The sequence below is a fragment of the Bufo bufo genome, chromosome 4, assembly GCF_905171765.1.
Source record: "Bufo bufo chromosome 4, aBufBuf1.1, whole genome shotgun sequence".
Classification (NCBI taxonomy): domain Eukaryota; kingdom Metazoa; phylum Chordata; class Amphibia; order Anura; family Bufonidae; genus Bufo; species Bufo bufo.
In genome coordinates, this window is record NC_053392.1 from 524,498,081 (window position 1) to 524,515,477 (window position 17,397).

A 17,397-nucleotide genomic window follows, 5' to 3' on the forward strand; every position below is an offset into this window, starting at 1 on the left:
TTGACTAAATACCTTCATGCCTTGAACGATGGTCAGACTGTGCCTTCAAAACCCTGCAAGAAAAAAAAAGAGATTTTTGTATAACTTACCAGTAAAATCTCTTTCTCGCTCTTCATTGGGGGACACAGGAACCGTGGTATAGCTATGTCCTCTAGGAGGCGTTGACACTAGTAAAAGCTGTTAGCTCCTCCCCTGGCAGCTATACCCCCTCCAGCCTGGAGAGAGAGCTTCAGTTTGTGAGAAGCAGTAGGAGAAGCAAGTAAACCAACTAAATAACGTAACAGCATCAATGCCAAGAACCGAACTAGATTCTAACCAGCAACAGCCACAACTGTGGACGAACAACAATACTGGGTGGGTGCTGTGTCCCCCAATGAAGAGCGAGAGAGATTTTACTGGTAAGTTATACAAAAATCTCCTTTTCTCGCCCATATTTATTGGGGGACACAGGAACCGTGGGACGTTCAAGAGCAGTCCACGGGGAGGGAAAAACCACAAACCCATGGAAGCAAGCGTCCCTGCTGGTAGCTAAGAAACTGCCGCGTGCAAGACCTTGCGGGCTAAGCAGCGGCCACAGATGCATAAGAATGCACCTGGAAAAATCTTTGAATGTGTGTAAGGAGGAACGGAAGCCGCATTACACAACTGCGCAGCCGAGGCGCAATGCCTCAGAGCCCAAGAAGCGTCCACCGTTCAGGGGAGCGAGCCGTGACACTTAAGGACAGAACGGTAAGGCAATTGCAGACCGAATCCATCGTGCAATTGCCCCTCGGAGGCCGCCAATCCTTTCCGTGGAACCTCCGGATGACAAAAAAAGGGGGTTCCGTACGCCAGAAGGGACTGGAGGCTGCCAATGACGTAGCTCCCTGCCTTAGGGCGTGAAGGAGAGGGACAGTGAAGGAAGGACAATTCCTACATTGAAGTGGAAGACAGAGACCACCTTCGGGAGAAAAAAGGAATGACCCAGGGAACTGCCTTATCCTTGTGAAGACCCAGGAAGGGTTCTCTGCAAGAGAGCCCTCCCAACTCGAAACACCGGTCTGATGGATGAGAGCCACAAGAAAAAAAAAAACTACCTTCTAGGACAGGAGCCGGAGAGAGATGTCTCCCCAAGGGCTCAAAGGGATAAGACTGGAACTCTGAGAGAACTATATTCAGATCCCAAGGCGGTAAAGGACGGTACGGAGGAACCGTATGTGCCACTCCCTGAAAGAAGGTTTCCATGGGCACCAGGGGAGGCCACGCCGTCAACCAAGACCCTAAATGCCGATGTAAGACCGGACCCTAAAGGAAGGTCGTCAGAGTGGCAGTGACAAGAGACATCTCCTAGAAGGAGAACGAGATCGGCGTACCACGCGCGACGGGGCCAATAAGGAGCGACTAGGATTTTTCGGAATGCCCTCCATCTGATCCTCCGTAGAACCCTGGGTAGGAGAGAAGAAACTCCCGCCAAGAAGATGTCAGGGCATCCATGTCGTATGTTTCCGGAACTCCTGCTCAGGAGAGAAGGTGGGAAGCTTTCATGTAGTATACCGTTAGCACACCCAGACCAATGGAAGGAGTCCCTATAGAAGGAGGGAGGTGGAGGGAGGTGGAGGGCGCCACAGCCCACCAGTTGGGACCGTAGAGTTCCTGGAATGGAAGGCCACTAAAAGAATACCCCGTGCATATGCAGATGAGGGAAGGTAGTAACATAGGAACTAGCAAGGCATGCGGGGTGTCTATGAATCATGATCCAGAGGAGGCAAGGGACAGGGAAAGAATAGGCTAGGTTCAAGCCCATTTCCTGTAGAGACTGGCGCTATACAGAAGTAGCCAAGGAATTCAGTTGTAGAAGAGTCCATGACCTGACGAAAAAACTAAACAGACAGACCCCAAGTATGTAATGGTATGCAATACCGCTCCCACAGTAATAGCCAATGCTCGCCCCGTCAGCGCAAAAAACTGAGAGGGAGGCCTGAGACTATCCGTAGAAGCCACGTACCATACTGCCCCAGTTTAAGTAGAGCAACCTTAAGAACTCTACCTGGATAGGCGCTGATAGGCCAATCTGGCGCCAGAGTAGGGCCCCTACCTGAGGGGATGTCTCACTGCAGCGACCACGAACTCAAGCATTAGAGAAAGGCTGCACCTGTGGAGGAAAACACGCTGTAGCTGCTACCAGAGTGCCAGCATAACCACTTTCCCAGAGGAGGAGGAGTGGTGGATAGAGAATACGGTCAGTGAAGCACTCGACTCGTTGGAACGTACTCACCATATATGTGCAATGGTGTACGCACTACCACTGATGCGGACAATATCATGACCGACTGGAACAATGAAGACCCATGGAGATGGGAGTCTCTAGGACACAAGTGATGCTAGTAAACCCCCTGAGAAGACAGAGGAGTTATAATCATGGCCAAAACCAGTACCAAAAAGAACACAATGAGCATAGCCACCGTATCCACTGGTGGCACTCATATAGCACTAGAGTAAGAGTACCGGGCACCGTTGAGTACTGACTGTTGAATTGCCGTATCTGAAGATATTCAGTTATTCCCCCGCTAGTGGATCACTTGCGAAAGGGAGCAAGGCAGGCAGGAAGCACAGTGATGTGTAACACTCCGGCTATGGGAGGATAGCGCAACAGTCGGACCGTATCCAAAGGTGGTGCAATTACCCTACCTATGGAAGATGGAATGCGTACGGAGTACTTAAGCCAGTGGTAGGGAAAATATCCCACCTATAAAGGAGGGTTAATGCCCACAGCGAGAACTAGTGCATATGGCGAGTCCTGTACCCTGTGGGAGTGCAATTAGCACCTAAGGGGGTAATGCATATAGCACACCTTGTAACCAGTGATAATGTCATCCTGTCACCTGTGGAAGGAGCTATTGAATACGGCAGGTACCGAACCCAGTGGAGATGCAATTCCACCACCTACAGAAGGGGGAATGTATACGTCCGGCACCGAACGAGTGTTATTGTACTTAGTCTACCTATGACAGGGGACAATGTATAAGGTCAGTACTGTATCCCAAAGTAGTGCAATTACTCCGCCTAAGGAAGAGGGTAATGCCTACGACAAGTGCTGCTGGCCACTGTAGACGCAATCTTAGGAGATTGCTTCAGATTCATGTCAGGGTCTGAATCAGTGATCCTTCACTGGATTGCACAGGTGGAGAAATATAAACCAAACGACCTGGAGGATGCATTGGGAATACTTCAACTGTCCTCCACGGGATTTACGAAGGTGGAGAATTATCAACCAAATGGCCCTGGAGGGCGGATTGGGAATATGAGAGGTCCTCCCTATCCAAGATAGGACATGGCCCAGTGTGGTACCACACAGACAGGTTGGTCCCGCGGTAGTGAGGGCTGAGGAGGGGGACCAGTATGGCGCACATTAATTTATTTATTTTTATTTTTTTAAATACGATGCCGGCCTCAAGCGCACAAGAGGCAGGAAAGGGTTAAAATCCTCTGCATTACCAGCGTGCACAGGGGTGGATCCCCAGATATGCCAGCCTAAAGAGGTGGCTGTGCATGAAATGGTTAAGGCCATTTTTAGGACCGGGGCGGGCTCAGCATGCTTCTGGGGGAGGGGGAGCAGGGCAGGAAGAATTTGCGCCAGAGTGCAGTTGTCCCGCCTGGAGGACAACAATGAGCATCTGTGCCAGGGGTTAGAACCAGAGGGGGAGTGAGGTGCTGGGCTTGCTAAAAACCTTGTACCTGTAGAATCTATTGCCACCAAGAGGGAGAAGACCAGACGACCCAGGAGGGTTAACCCATGTCAGAATGGACATACTTACCTAGTCCCGTGTACTCACCTCATCTTCTGACTTGCCGCCATCTTCACCCCTCCTCTGGTCCAGCAGGGTCACCCCTTCAGCTACTGGCACCGTAATGGCAGGATGCTGGAAAAGGGGGGCTTGGATGGGTGACCCCTTGGCTGGCGGGATGCAGGGGAGCGAGGCTGCCCTGGTCCACCTTGTCTTCTGTGGGGGAAGCAGCAGTGCGGATGACCGGCACTGGCGCAACTCGACCCCGGGAGAACAGGGAGGCGAGGCGTCCACTGTTGTCCCATCTGAAAAAGAAGGAAAAAAATAAAAATAAAATAAAAAATCTTCAGGATATCCCTGCAGAGCAGGGAGGTCTCGCCTCCTATTGACACTAGAAAAAACTGAAGCTCTCTCTCCAGGCTGGAGGGGGTATAGCTGCCAGGGGAGGAGCTAACAGCTTTTACTAGTGTCAATGCCTCCTAGAGGACATAGCTATACCCACGGTTCCTGTGTCCCCCCAATGAATATGGGCGAGAAATATTATGTTATCTAGTGACCAAAGAAATATTCAAAACCAGCACAGACGTAGGTGTGATCTATAAAACCACTATGCTTACCGTTGGGCTAAATTATCGTAGGTGTAAGCCACGGAAATTAAGCGCTGAATCAAACAGGTTCCTTGGACAAGAACAAGAAAAACCTTCAGGGAGACAAAATGTAGAAGCCAAAGCTTTAAAAAACAATGGTTTAAGTGCATATTAAACAAAGTACACCAAAGCTCTAGAACAGCTGGATTAATGGGAACGGTGTGGGTCTACATCACCCAACATTTTTAAATAAAAACATTGCAAACAAATTGAAAGCGATTTAAGGCCTGTTTCACACTTGCGTCGTTAATTCCGGTATGGAGATCCGGCAGAAAATTTCGATAACGGAATTAAACTGATCCGTTTTGATTTTGTACATTAGGATGCATCCGTTCCGTTAGAATTTTTTTTGGGCTCCTAAAAAACTGATCCATCACCGTTGACTTAAAAATTGTTTTCAGTGCCTGATCTGGTTTTTGTCCATTTTTACGACTGGACACAAAACCGCAGCTCTCAGCGGTTTTGGGTCCGGTCACAAAACAGAATGCTGCCGGAACGAAAGACCTCCTGATGCATCCTGAACGGATCTCTTTCCATTCGGAATGCATGAGGACTAAATGAAGACTTTTTTTCCGGTTTTGAGATCCTCTGCCGGATCTCAATACCGGAAAGCAACGCAAGTGTGAAAGTAGACTAAGATACAGGATAAGCAATTATTATTAATGATTATTTAGTTAATAAAAGTCTAATAATAATAATAATTTTACTGCCAATGTTATTAAAATACTGCCAAATGGATATCAGAACTTTAACTCCCCTGAAATCAAATGAAAGGCATATTTTGCTATTAAAGGATTTATAAGGGCATTCCCCCAAACTTTAAGCAGCACCTGCTTCTTGTACAAGTGAAAGCAGGCTGCCACACCTTCTCCCATTCTACATGCAAATGTATTTCAAGTGGTAAGACGCTAGTTGTTTTCTTGACTGAATCTGGACACAGGCCCATACATAAATACTGCCTGAACCCGCTGATTTCAGTGGGATAAGACAATGGTATAAAGTACATGTGGAAATTTGTATTTATTTATTTATTTAATGTAAATAGTTCCAAAGTAAATTATCAGTTGTGTGTTAATTCCATAATGTGCATCTATATACAGTAGAGACTGCTTTCCTGATTCAGCTTAAAATCTTCTTCTGGTGCATACTCTTGGCTGCTCGAATTCATACAGCTCAGTTTCCAAGCGGTTCTAGATAGAACCAATAGGATACTCTTATATGAAAGACTTAATGCCATCCGCACAGATACATCTTCCGCCTGGGAGCCCTGGTTGTCCTCTTCCTATTCCACAGATTTTCACTATTGTATTACTTTATAGAAAACTTATTCAGGGTGTGAAGTGCTATATTATTACTTAATGACCAGTAATATATGGGACTATGAAACCCCAATATTTTCCTATGTACCCATGCACGTACACTTATATTTATTTTCATTTATCTTTTTATTTTGCTGTATTGTGTGATATACTGTTCAATACTCTAATAAATACCTTTTAAAACATAAAATTTTCTTCTGTCCTCTGTCACACAGAATGGACAGAAAGCTCCAGCTGCCTGCAGCCACCACTAGGATGAGATAACTGGAAACGGATTGATCCAACTCCTACTAAACTCCATGGGCATTGTGAACAAGAACTTATTTGTCAGATTCTGCTCTTGCACTGAGCTACTTTGCAGCCCCTACCATCTGCATGAAAGCTGTAGTGGACTCCTTGCTGGATGCTACAACAAAGTTTGTAATGGTCTCCCCAGCCCCTACTTGGTGCCATCAGCAGTCCTGTATGGTCAAAACTGCACACACACTCTCTGAATGGGAGCCTTGCTGCAGTAACCAGCACCATCCACCACAGAAATGGACAGAGCTGTGAGATTCCAGCACTTGAGCTGCTGCAGAACAGCTGACCGGTGTGGGTGTGGGACTCCTTACGATCCCAAAGATAGGCCGTCAATATTAAAGTACTGGAAATCCAATTTAATGCCAATGGGAGCAGCATTTAAATCTACTACAGGAAACCCGGAGACTGATAGCTGCCTTTCTGAGACTTTACTGTACAATAGACAAAAGATGGATTAAACATTATAAAATTTAAAAAAATGCACCAAACAAACTTTAGAAGAGACGGATTAGTGGGGAAGGTGTACCTCTGTTAAACGTGGGATATGAAGGCCCTTTGAGTGATCTGCAGATGATTTTCGTGACTTGCCAGGCCACGCTCTTTTTCTGTGGCTCTCTGCTATCCCGGACCAGGCAAATACATCATGATATGCCAGATCCAGATCTGTCGGGTCCACAGCAAACTGACATATCAACTTCAGCAAACACGCTAAACAGTCCAGCTGCCACTGTAGAGACACAGACAGAATGAACACTAAATGAAGCACAATTTAATGCTCAATGTTATTTCTATCCAAGAATGAGCAAGTGAACATATCTTACAAAATAACACATAAATCACATTATATAAGTTATGACTGCAGATTATAACATTACAGATAATTCTTTTTATGGTTTTACATCTTTAAAACAAAAAAAAATGACTGAAAGGGGTTGTCTCACTTCAGCAAATAGCACTTATTATGTAAAGGAAGTTAATACAAGGCACTTACTAATGTATTATTACCCATATTGCTTCCTTTGCTGGCTGGATAAATTTTTCCATCACTTTATACACTGCTTGTTTCCATGGTTACGACCACCCTGCAATCCATTAGTGGTGGCCGTGCTTGCACAGTATAGGAAAAACCGCCGGCCTATTTGGTGGTTGGACCTTGGTAGCGCACATAGGCTAGTGCTTTTTCCGATACAGTGTAAGCACGACCACCACTGATGGATTCCATTGTGATCGTAACCATGGAAAAGAACAATGTATAATGTGATGGAAAAATTAATCCAGCAAGCAAAGGAAGCAAAATGGATAATAACAATACATTAGTAAGTGGCTTGTATTAACTACCTCTACATAAATGCTGTTTGCTGAAGTCAGACAACCCCTTTAATTCTGTTATAATAAAACTGGCGACTCATAGAACAGGAGTATAATTTTCTAATATATGGCAGTACAGTTGGGAGAAGGGAGACGCCAGATCAAGCTATCCTGCCCCAGACAGTATTACAATCAAGTACCCTAACAGAAGATTATTAGGGCAGACGTCTGCAGAAGGCGGCCATTCATATACTTCCAGTCTTAATTTCCAGCATGTCTAATATTTAAACCAATATTTTATCACATTAGTAATGAGGGCATTGGAACCATTTCATTCTAAGGCTCTGTTCAAAATGTGTACATTCTGCACATGTACTAGTAAAGCTTCGGGCGCTTACGCTGTTTGCAGTCAAAGGAGGAGAAAATCGGGTATTTTTGGTCTCTATCAGGCTAACACAGGTTGGAAAACTCCCCCACCCGCCCCCCCCCCCTCCACCCCCACTGTAAAGAAAAGATCTTAATAGTTTTTATGCAGAGCAGGTAGTTCAAGTTCCCCTGATGTCTGCAACTAAATAAAATCTAGCTGCGAAGTAAAGCTAGTAAGTGTTGTGCTTTTCCATAAGTATATAATATCTATATCTAAATATCCTAATTATAGTGGATTTGATTAGACCTATAAGAGGCCATATTGTTATATATATATATATATATATATATAATGTATTTTAAAGATGGCTGAGAGAAGTTCATGGAAAGGACACTGTTCATAAGATTTCTTCTCATGAATGTACCAGTCTGAGAAGAGGCATTCTTGTCTCCTTATAGATTTATTACTAAGATTAGGATATTTTCTAGACGCAGCTGGTGCTAATTACCTCTACAGTTTGGTATCTATTAATGAAGCAGAAAATCTGTAATATCTATATACACGTATAATCAACCTTAGTTTTTGAATAAGAAAATAAATAGGACCTATGTATTGTTTTATATTGAATATTATGAAGGACGTTTATGTATCCGTTATATATATTTCTCAATAGGAACGCATATATTCCTAGAGTATGATAAAAACAGTTTAGGTATAAACCTTGCTAATGAGTCTCTGTCTAGGGAAAGATGTGTTATTTTAACTAACCATCAATCACCCGTTGGAGTAGCAGAGGAGGCACAGATGTCTGTGAGAGAACAAGGTTCATTATATTATCGGTACATAAATCTGAGAGTATGGGTCTAAAGTCTAAATGGTACCCAAAAGTCTGTGTTTTAGTTAGTTTTTGTGGCAAAATTAATCCCTCAGCTCTGGATTAAGGTTCCATATGTCATGTGTATAGAATGTGAGATAAAGTCATACTTGGATATTTAACCCTTACTAGGATGATACTAATAGCTTAGGTAATAGTGTCACCTAGGGGTAAATAAGTAACATTACACCAACAGCAGAAATGCATTTTGGGTAATACAATGACATCACCGTCATTATGATATGTACACGCCTTGCCGACAATGATTGGAAAACTCCAAGTTAGGAAGGTGTGTCTAACTAATAAGTTTGTGATCAAAAACCACACACACACACACACACACACACGAGGGGGGAAAAGAAAAAAAAAAAGAAGAGCAACAGGAAGAAAGACAGGGGGAACAAGGAAAACACAAAGAAACAAAGAAAGCCCAAAGAGAAAGATCCCAATGACCAGAACAGACTTTGGAGCAGACTTCCCTTAGTCTCTGCACATCATCTGCATTCTCGGGTAACGTATAACTTTATTCCGTGTAGTGTTGATAGAAATTAACTAGCCTGATATTTAGAAAACTCCCTGTTGTATGGCGGATGTATAGTTCTTAAAAGTGCTACATCAATATTGTCACTATTCAGTAAAGATGCATATTATTGCATAAAAGATCTAAATATGGATTTCAAAGGAAATTCTCTGATTGGAATAATTTCATTCTATAGTCAATACCAGGCTTGATCATTTATAAGTTGTGTGACAATCCTACCCAATTATCTGAGATTTGTCATAGTTTTGTGCAGAGCAAGGGTTCGTATTTCTCATTAACATTATTGAGTGTTATATCTGATGATTGTGGTCGAGACAGATCGTATTACATCTTATGTTTGAGAGGTACCGTATATACGTTGGTCTTTGTATTAGTGCCATCTAGTGACGAGTTTTGGGTACTGCCTATCACTGTGTGTTATTGCATATTATTGAACTTTACACGGATTAAAAGGGGTTATCCGAGTTAATTTAAAAAAAAAAAAAAAAACACTTAAAATCCATCAGGATATACATATAATTTGGTGAAGCTTGATTTCATCAAGTTAAAACCCATATTTGCACCTTTTCATGGTCCTGTCATTGCTTTGTTTACATGCTCAAGTACAAGGTGAGGGGGCGTGTAACAACAAAGCCTGAGCTCTGCCTCATGAATATTTCTGGGCGTGAACAACCTGACCTTTCCCTCACCCTGCTCTGCACTTTGCATAAAAATAAATAAATACACACACAGGGCAGAAGATCTTCCTGTCACATTGCAGCTGCACAGTGTAAGTTATGTTATTTTACATACATTTCTTTCATGTTTGGTTTTATTTCTAGTCTAAAAATTTTCTGTTATTACAGTATATCAAGGAGGACGTATTTGCACTAATTCAAAATTCCGTCACCATAGAAAATGAATGGGTCCGCACCCGTTCCGCAAAATTGCAGAACAAATGTGGACCCATTTGCGGATGTGTGAATGGAGCCTAAGGCTACTTTCACACTAGAGGCAGGATCGATCCAACAGGCTGTTCACCCTGTCGGATCCGGCCAGCCGCTATTTTGCCGTGCCGCTGGACTGCCGCTCTGTCCCCATTGACTATAAAGGAGACGGTGGTGGAGCTATGGCGCAGCACGGCAGTGCACAGCGAGCGGCCACTTGACTAAAAGTCCTGGATTTTCGACTTTTTATGGTACTTTCAACACTAGTGTTAGTGTGATCCGGCAGGCAGTTCCATCGTCGGAGCTGCCCGCCGGATCCGCCAATCAGTGTGACAACTGACAGCATTTGTAGACGGATCCAGGTGCGGATCCATCTAGAAATGCATTGCAATAACGGATTCGTCCAGCGGCACGGGCAAATAGCGGCAGGGCGGATCCGACAGGGTGAACAGCCTGTCGGATACGTCCTGCCGCTAGTGTGAAAATATCATTAGCATTATCTGTATCTAAGCAATATCTATATTATTCAAATATATATATTCAATATGATTGAAAAAATGAGGAGGCAGCACACTGTGTAAACGAGGGGTGCACGTCCGGCAAATGTGAACCTGCACCTAGGTCCAATAAGCTAGAGGTAAAGAATAGCCAGCAGCACTCCAGGAGATAAAGGCAAAACGGTGGTTTATTAGACCCAAAGTCAAACAAGCGACGTTTCGACAGCTTATTGCTGTCTTTGTCAAGCAAAGTGCACATGTGACTCAAATGTAGTATAAATAGGGGTGTCAATCCAAAACATATTAGCATCAATCATATGTATCATGATATAGATAAACATCTTACAATCTGAGGGTGATTACAAACTATACATGTGTTAAAATGCCAATGTCTGGCAAACATAGTGCATATATAATAATAAAGTACAAATATAATGTGTCCTGTATAATGTGGAGGGAAGCATAATTAGTGCAGGTGACAGTGTTAATTAAGTGAATTAAAAACCTCACTGTCCGGTGGGGAACTGTATGTTGCATGGATCGTACGCAGTGGCGTCCCGATTCTCACACTGCGCATGCGCGAGAGCGGTAAATCTCGCGATAACCGCGGTGGTCAGAGGCCGGGAAACAGCCTATACCAAAATGGCCACAGCGGTCTCCCATACAATGTGCGCATGTCTAGTACGTAATTGGTGCCGCCCAGGTGAATGCTGGGTGCCGCCCAGCAATCACTATGTTGTCGTAGTCATAGAGATGAATAATGAGCACTCGCACCAGGTAAATAATAAAAACTAGCAGCAGATAATGCGATCCGAGAAAAGAATCGGCGATACTGTCCAAATACGTTGAGACCCAATGGGCTTAATGTGGACTTTAAGGTGTGACGTTTTTTTTTACTGTTCACAATTAATGTCTCTTTCTTGTGACGGCTGTAATCCTATTTCCTGCTGTGGGTTTATTGCACATGTACATATACATATATGTCTAATCAAGTAATTTTCCATGAGGTATATACTAAAATATTCTCTTTTGTTTTTAGGTTTTTTTCAACTTCACTGCCGTGATTGGGGTTCTGTATGACACGTCATATATCGTCATTGCAGTGGATTATTCCGGTTCCGCCTATTTTTGTTATATATAATGCAATTTATTTTCTATATAGTGCTTATGCATATTGTTGTCTATTGAGTATTGGATGTCCACCCAGCTAGTTAATATATTTACATTTTTCACAAAATTTGGATATTTATTATAATTTTTCCTTTTTTGAGAGATTGTGGCGCCCCCTGAGGAGGGATAGATGACAGTCCGTGGGTATTTCCCGGTGACGCTCATCTCTCCCTCCTATACTGATGGCTCTCATTATGATCCGTCACTATTGGATGACACACTATCTCTTTTATTTGCGATCACAGTATGGATCGGCGTCTGCCCGGTGACCTCACTAAGTTTATCTGGTGGATCCGTGGACAGTATCGCCGATTCTTTTCTCGGATCGCATTATCTGCTGCTAGTTTTTATTATTTACCTGGTGCGAGTGCTCATTATTCATCTCTATGACTACGACAACATAGTGATTGCTGGGCGGCACCCAGCATTCACCTGGGCGGCACCAATTACGTACTAGACATGCGCACATTGTATGGGAGACCGCTCTGGCCATTTTGGTATAGGCTGTTTCCCGGCCTCTGACCACCGCGGTTATCGCGAGATTTACCGCTCTCGCGCATGCGCAGTGTGAGAACCGGGACGCCACTGCGTACGATCCATGCAACATGCAGTTCCCCACCGGACAGTGAGGTTTTTAATTCACTTAATTAACACTGTCACCTGCACTAATTATGCTTCCCTCCACATTATACAGGACACATTATATTTGTACTTTATTATTATATATGCACTATGTTTGCCAGACATTGGCATTTTAAACACATGTATAGTTTGTAATCACCCTCAGATTGTAAGATGTTTATCTATATCATGATACATATGATTGATGCTAATATGTTTTGGATTGACACCCCTATTTATACTACGTTTGAGTCACATGTGCACTTTGCTTGACAAAGACAGCAATAAGCTGTCGAAACGTCGCTTGTTTGACTTTGGGTCTAATAAACCACCGTTTTGCCTTTATATTCAATATGGATATTGCTTAGATAAATCCATATATTGGTGGCAGATAAGGATTTTATATAGCTGAATAATGATGATGATGATCATAATAATGATGGCCAATAATTTATTTATATTTCCCAGGGGGTGTTGAATGTGTACTAGTGTGTGGGGGGGGGGCTGTAATAATGATCCCCAGATGCAGAGGGGAACGTTTACAAACTGCCACCTCTAGCCCCAGTGAATGCAGGAGGGACAAACATACCCTGTGCTGCTGGAGAAGAGATCGCCTCGGCTCTGGTTTGTACTGCACATGAGCGATCGCATAGCAGAGCCGAGGCAGTGACAAGAGCTGGAGGGGGGAGGGCACCAGAGGCTCTGACGTCTCGTTTACACAGCCTGGACACTCCCTCAAGCAGAGAGAAGCTTGTAAACGAGACATCAGCAGCAGAGCAGAGCCGGCAGTGTGAGGAGAGCGGGAGGGCACCAGAGGCTCTGACTTCTCATTTACACAGCCTGGACACTCCCTCAAGCAGGGAAAAGCTTGTAAACGAGACGTCACCAGCAGAGCAGGCTTACTGACGTCAGGTGTAACATGACCCTGAACTGAACTGGCCAAACAGTGATAGATAGGTGATGAAAGTGATTTTAAGAATCTTTCACTGGTCTACAATAAATGCAATTAGAATAGATTTATTTAAGTCGGATAACCCCTTTAAGCTTTGATTGTATTTAAGTTATTGTATAAACAATCATTTATATTTTTGCATAGACACTTGTGCCATGATTTACTGATTGCACAACATAATTAAATTAACAACAATCTCTTTTTGAGGTGTTTTAATATGTCCACCTCGAGGATCAATACCCATTGAAATTTTTCCTTTGATCCTTTCTTTTATATAAAGCCATTTGACATAAGTCCCTATGTAAATGGTGTTCAAAGAGAAACCATTTGATTTACAGCATGGTGAAATTGATTTTTCATGCAAACTACCCCAAGTACAGTGATATCCACATCCCCATTTGAAATACAGGGTGGCGTATTCAGGAACTCTGTGATACAGATCCTGAATACATCTGTGTCTGTGGATAAGGCCTAACATGACATAATTCTGACATAGGAAAAACTTACCACAGTCCAAGACTCTTGATCCTTGGGCTCCAGAATTCCAGAATTAAATATTTCTATCAGCTGTTGCAGACCCCCTGCAGCAACAAACTAAGAATACGTAGGGAGTCAAACACTTATTGGTTCAATGCTTAAACATCTGACAGTTTTCGCTTTCTCCACCAACACATATTAAAATATTCACACAAATTAAATTACCAGTTGTTTTGAGCATTATTTATTAGGATGGTGGATGTATAAAAAAACAAACAAAAAAAAAAACACTATCTAAAACTGACCTACAGACCCACAAGCAGTCTGTGCCGGATAACAACCAGCTAACTGTTAAAGGGGCTGTCCCACAAAAAATATTCTGTTTTCAACCAGCACCTGGATCTAAATATTTTTATAATTGCAAGTAATTAAAAATGTTGTATAGCCACTGAGTTATTAAATAACATGCATCTCTACAGCACCACCTGTTTGTTCTTTTCCTCATTTCTCTGTCCACCTCACTGCGGTGGACACACATGCTTAGTTCCATCCTACAACTGCCTCCTGAGCTGTGACAGGGAGTTGGCTGCAGCAAATGGGACACAGCCCCTGAACTGTCAGCTTGAAATAAATCTAGCAGCGCAATTGTAGCAATGAATATGGAGATCTCTGGACCCATGTGAGGTACAGGGCTGGTTCTAGCTTTGTTAGAAAGAGATTGTCATGTACTATATGATGTCTATTTTCATTTTTACATTAATCATGAGACAACCCCTTTAAATTGCTTTACTAGTAATGACATCAAAAAGACCAAAAAATATTGTTATGTACTGTGTATACCACAGCATATTAGAAGTATCATAAGCAAAACTGTACCTTGCAGCTCCAAGTGTTTTTACTGTTTTCAATCTGATCTTCACTGGAGTCATCAGAGTCTGGATACAAATCACTATAACTTCCCTGTAATATAAAAGTAATGTATATTACATAGAAATTGTGAAGGTTCAGCTAATACACTATAAACCACTACACACAAGTATTGAGAGTGGTTTTGCAGATAAACATGCTCAAATTTGGCCCCCCTACTAAAACTTCTAGTCTCTTAGGCAAACACTGGCGGCTAACCCGCAGATTTCGGTGGGACCAACCAATCAACTAATGTGTATGGGTCTGATCGATGGGAACCCCTTGATACCGAGAAAGAAAGGGATACATTGCTGGTTAAGCACTGCATCCTTTCTAATATTTCCCTCATCAATGCCCCTTGTCACCCGGCTACACAGAAAATTGCAGCTAGCCCCATTAAACTAAAAAACAATTGCAGGGGAAAAACAAGTATTGGGATGCAGTGCCACACCAGCAATGCATCCCATTCATTTTCATGATCATGGAGGGTCCCTGAGGTTGGACTCACACCGATCACTAAGTGATGGCATAACCTAGAGGCATGCTATCACTTTATGACATAGAAACCCGTTTGAATGTGTACAAAACAAGCAAATGTACTTATCCGTTATTCAGTGATTAAAAAAAAATCCGTTTTGGACAATTACCGTAGATTCTCTTCTTATCCTCCTGTTTGGCTTTCCTAGCGCTTCAATAATTTCAAGAGCATATAAAAGCTTGTGTGCACTTTTTATCCTAAGCAAATCTTTCCAGCACGGTCCATCATTTCCCTTTATATAAAAAAAATTAAAAAAAATATATTAAATACTGCTGATGCATAGAATTGTGAAAAGGAGAACTATAAACTGATAGTTATGTCCTTATCTCTCATCACAGTGCAATGTTGCATAGAGTGTATAGCTAACCAACATAATCCTCAGCACTATCCTCTGCTCACCTGCTCCTCAGACACATTCTGAAATGCCTGCAGCATATTGGGACACGTAGGCAGTAGCATTAGGAGCTCCCAGACACGTCTGGAAAGGTTTTCAGCATGAAGGTGCAGTTCTTCACACCTTGCACTCTGCAATGAAAAATATGTAACATTAGAAGATAGAATAACATTTTGTGCCTAATTAGTTCAAGTTCCCTCACATAATATAGCTTGGAGTAATCAACAGTGATCATTTAATATAAACCTTTCCCAACATAAATACATAACAGTAAGGATAAGAAAGAATAAGATAAGAAAAAAAAAAATGAAATAGTAGAATATAAAATCCACATCATAAAATAAATACATGTGTGTCTTACTTACTTCAATGTCCAATAAATCCATCTCCCCAGAAGGAGGTTTGAAAGAAGCCAACATTTCCAACAAATCAAATAACGTGGTGAGATGAGGTTCTTGTAGTAGGAGAAGCATGGGGATATTTTCCTTCTGTGGTGGAGGCAGACATGAAGCAGGAAGCTGCACACCTTCTCCTTTTCTTTCCCGACGTGGTGCACCCAAAGACACAAATACCATCTGATGAAGGAAAAGATTATTACACATATTACAGTGTTTGTTTGTTTTTTTGTTTAAACTGTAGATTTTTATTAGTACAAATGTACATATTTTCAATAATACAGAAAAAAAAAAAGCATCAAAGCACACGTAGGGTCATTTAAAGGTCCACGGAGATGGGGAAGAGTACAAGAACAGTTTATGCAGCAGTCCAAATTCCCTATCTAATTGATCAATACGCATTCCTATAAAAAAATAGGAGTAGTGGCAGCAATTCTCTCAGGAGAAATGCTAAAAGCAAGTGCCACCAGAACCTCTGGAAACAGGTCAATAAATAAACCAAACCATATAGAAGCAAATCTCCAACTTGTGGTTCTTCTGTTGCAGAATTACACCCCTCAGCAGACAGTGACAATGCTGGGAGTTATATCCCTGCAACCACTAAAGATCCTGGAGGCTGAAGGTCACTGCTATTTGCTAAACAATGATTAAAACATTAAAAGGTTATTCTGGTTACATCAAGAGAATTAGATCAGTGGGGGTCTCACGAATCATGAGAAAGGAGGGGCTCTGTACCCCGCAGGGACCCCTAAGATGGACAAAGTGGCAGGTGTGTTGCTTTATTAAAAAAAAAAAATTGGGTAAAATTCGCCACTTGGAAATACCTGCATATCCTTAAATCCCAGCTCATGAAGGGTCTTCTCATCATAATCTGTTGTTAGTTCATGACCTGATGAAATCATGCGAACTGGACCCATTAAGCCACCTATTCAAAAAAACATTGAAAAACAGCCTTATATTATGTTATAACAAAAATGACACATCAAATCCTATAATTCAACTGTGCTAATCCAGACGAAGGCAAAAAAACAAAAAACAAACGAGGCAGATGCAAATTGGTTGATATTAGAGAAAAAAAATAAATAAATACTTCCAGGCTAAATATGGCAATAATAATAAATACAGTGCCTTGAAAAGGTATTCACATCCAGTGAACCTTTTCACTTTATCTCACATTACACCCACTAACTTAAATGGATTTTATTGGTATTTTATGTGATAGACTAAAACAAATTGGACAGTATGTGTGAAGTAAAAAAAAATGATACATGGTTTTAAAAAATTAAAAAAATCTGAAAAGTGTGGCGTGCATTTGTATTTAGCTCCCTGTAGTATGAGACCCCTAAATAAAATCCATGTGATTGCCTTCAGAAGTCACCTAATTAGTAAACAGAGTCCACC

At 42.2% G+C, this 17,397-nt stretch overlaps 1 protein-coding gene across 2 annotated transcripts in view; it reads right to left on the reverse strand.

Annotated features, from left to right (window-relative positions):
- The window catches only part of USP34 (ubiquitin specific peptidase 34), a 208,147-nt gene that overhangs the window by 89,511 nt on the left and 101,239 nt on the right, over positions 1–17,397 (reverse strand). For both annotated transcript variants that reach the window (XM_040429731.1, XM_040429733.1), the window contains 9 exons: positions 16,821–16,921; positions 15,967–16,176; positions 15,607–15,732; positions 15,317–15,439; positions 14,640–14,723; positions 13,794–13,880; positions 6,557–6,757; positions 4,382–4,464; positions 13–53 (listed from right to left, as the gene is read on the reverse strand). In XM_040429731.1, coding sequence (XP_040285665.1) covers positions 13–53; positions 4,382–4,464; positions 6,557–6,757; positions 13,794–13,880; positions 14,640–14,723; positions 15,317–15,439; positions 15,607–15,732; positions 15,967–16,176; positions 16,821–16,921 — 1,056 coding nt within the window. The remainder of the gene's footprint in view (positions 1–12; positions 54–4,381; positions 4,465–6,556; positions 6,758–13,793; positions 13,881–14,639; positions 14,724–15,316; positions 15,440–15,606; positions 15,733–15,966; positions 16,177–16,820; positions 16,922–17,397) is intronic.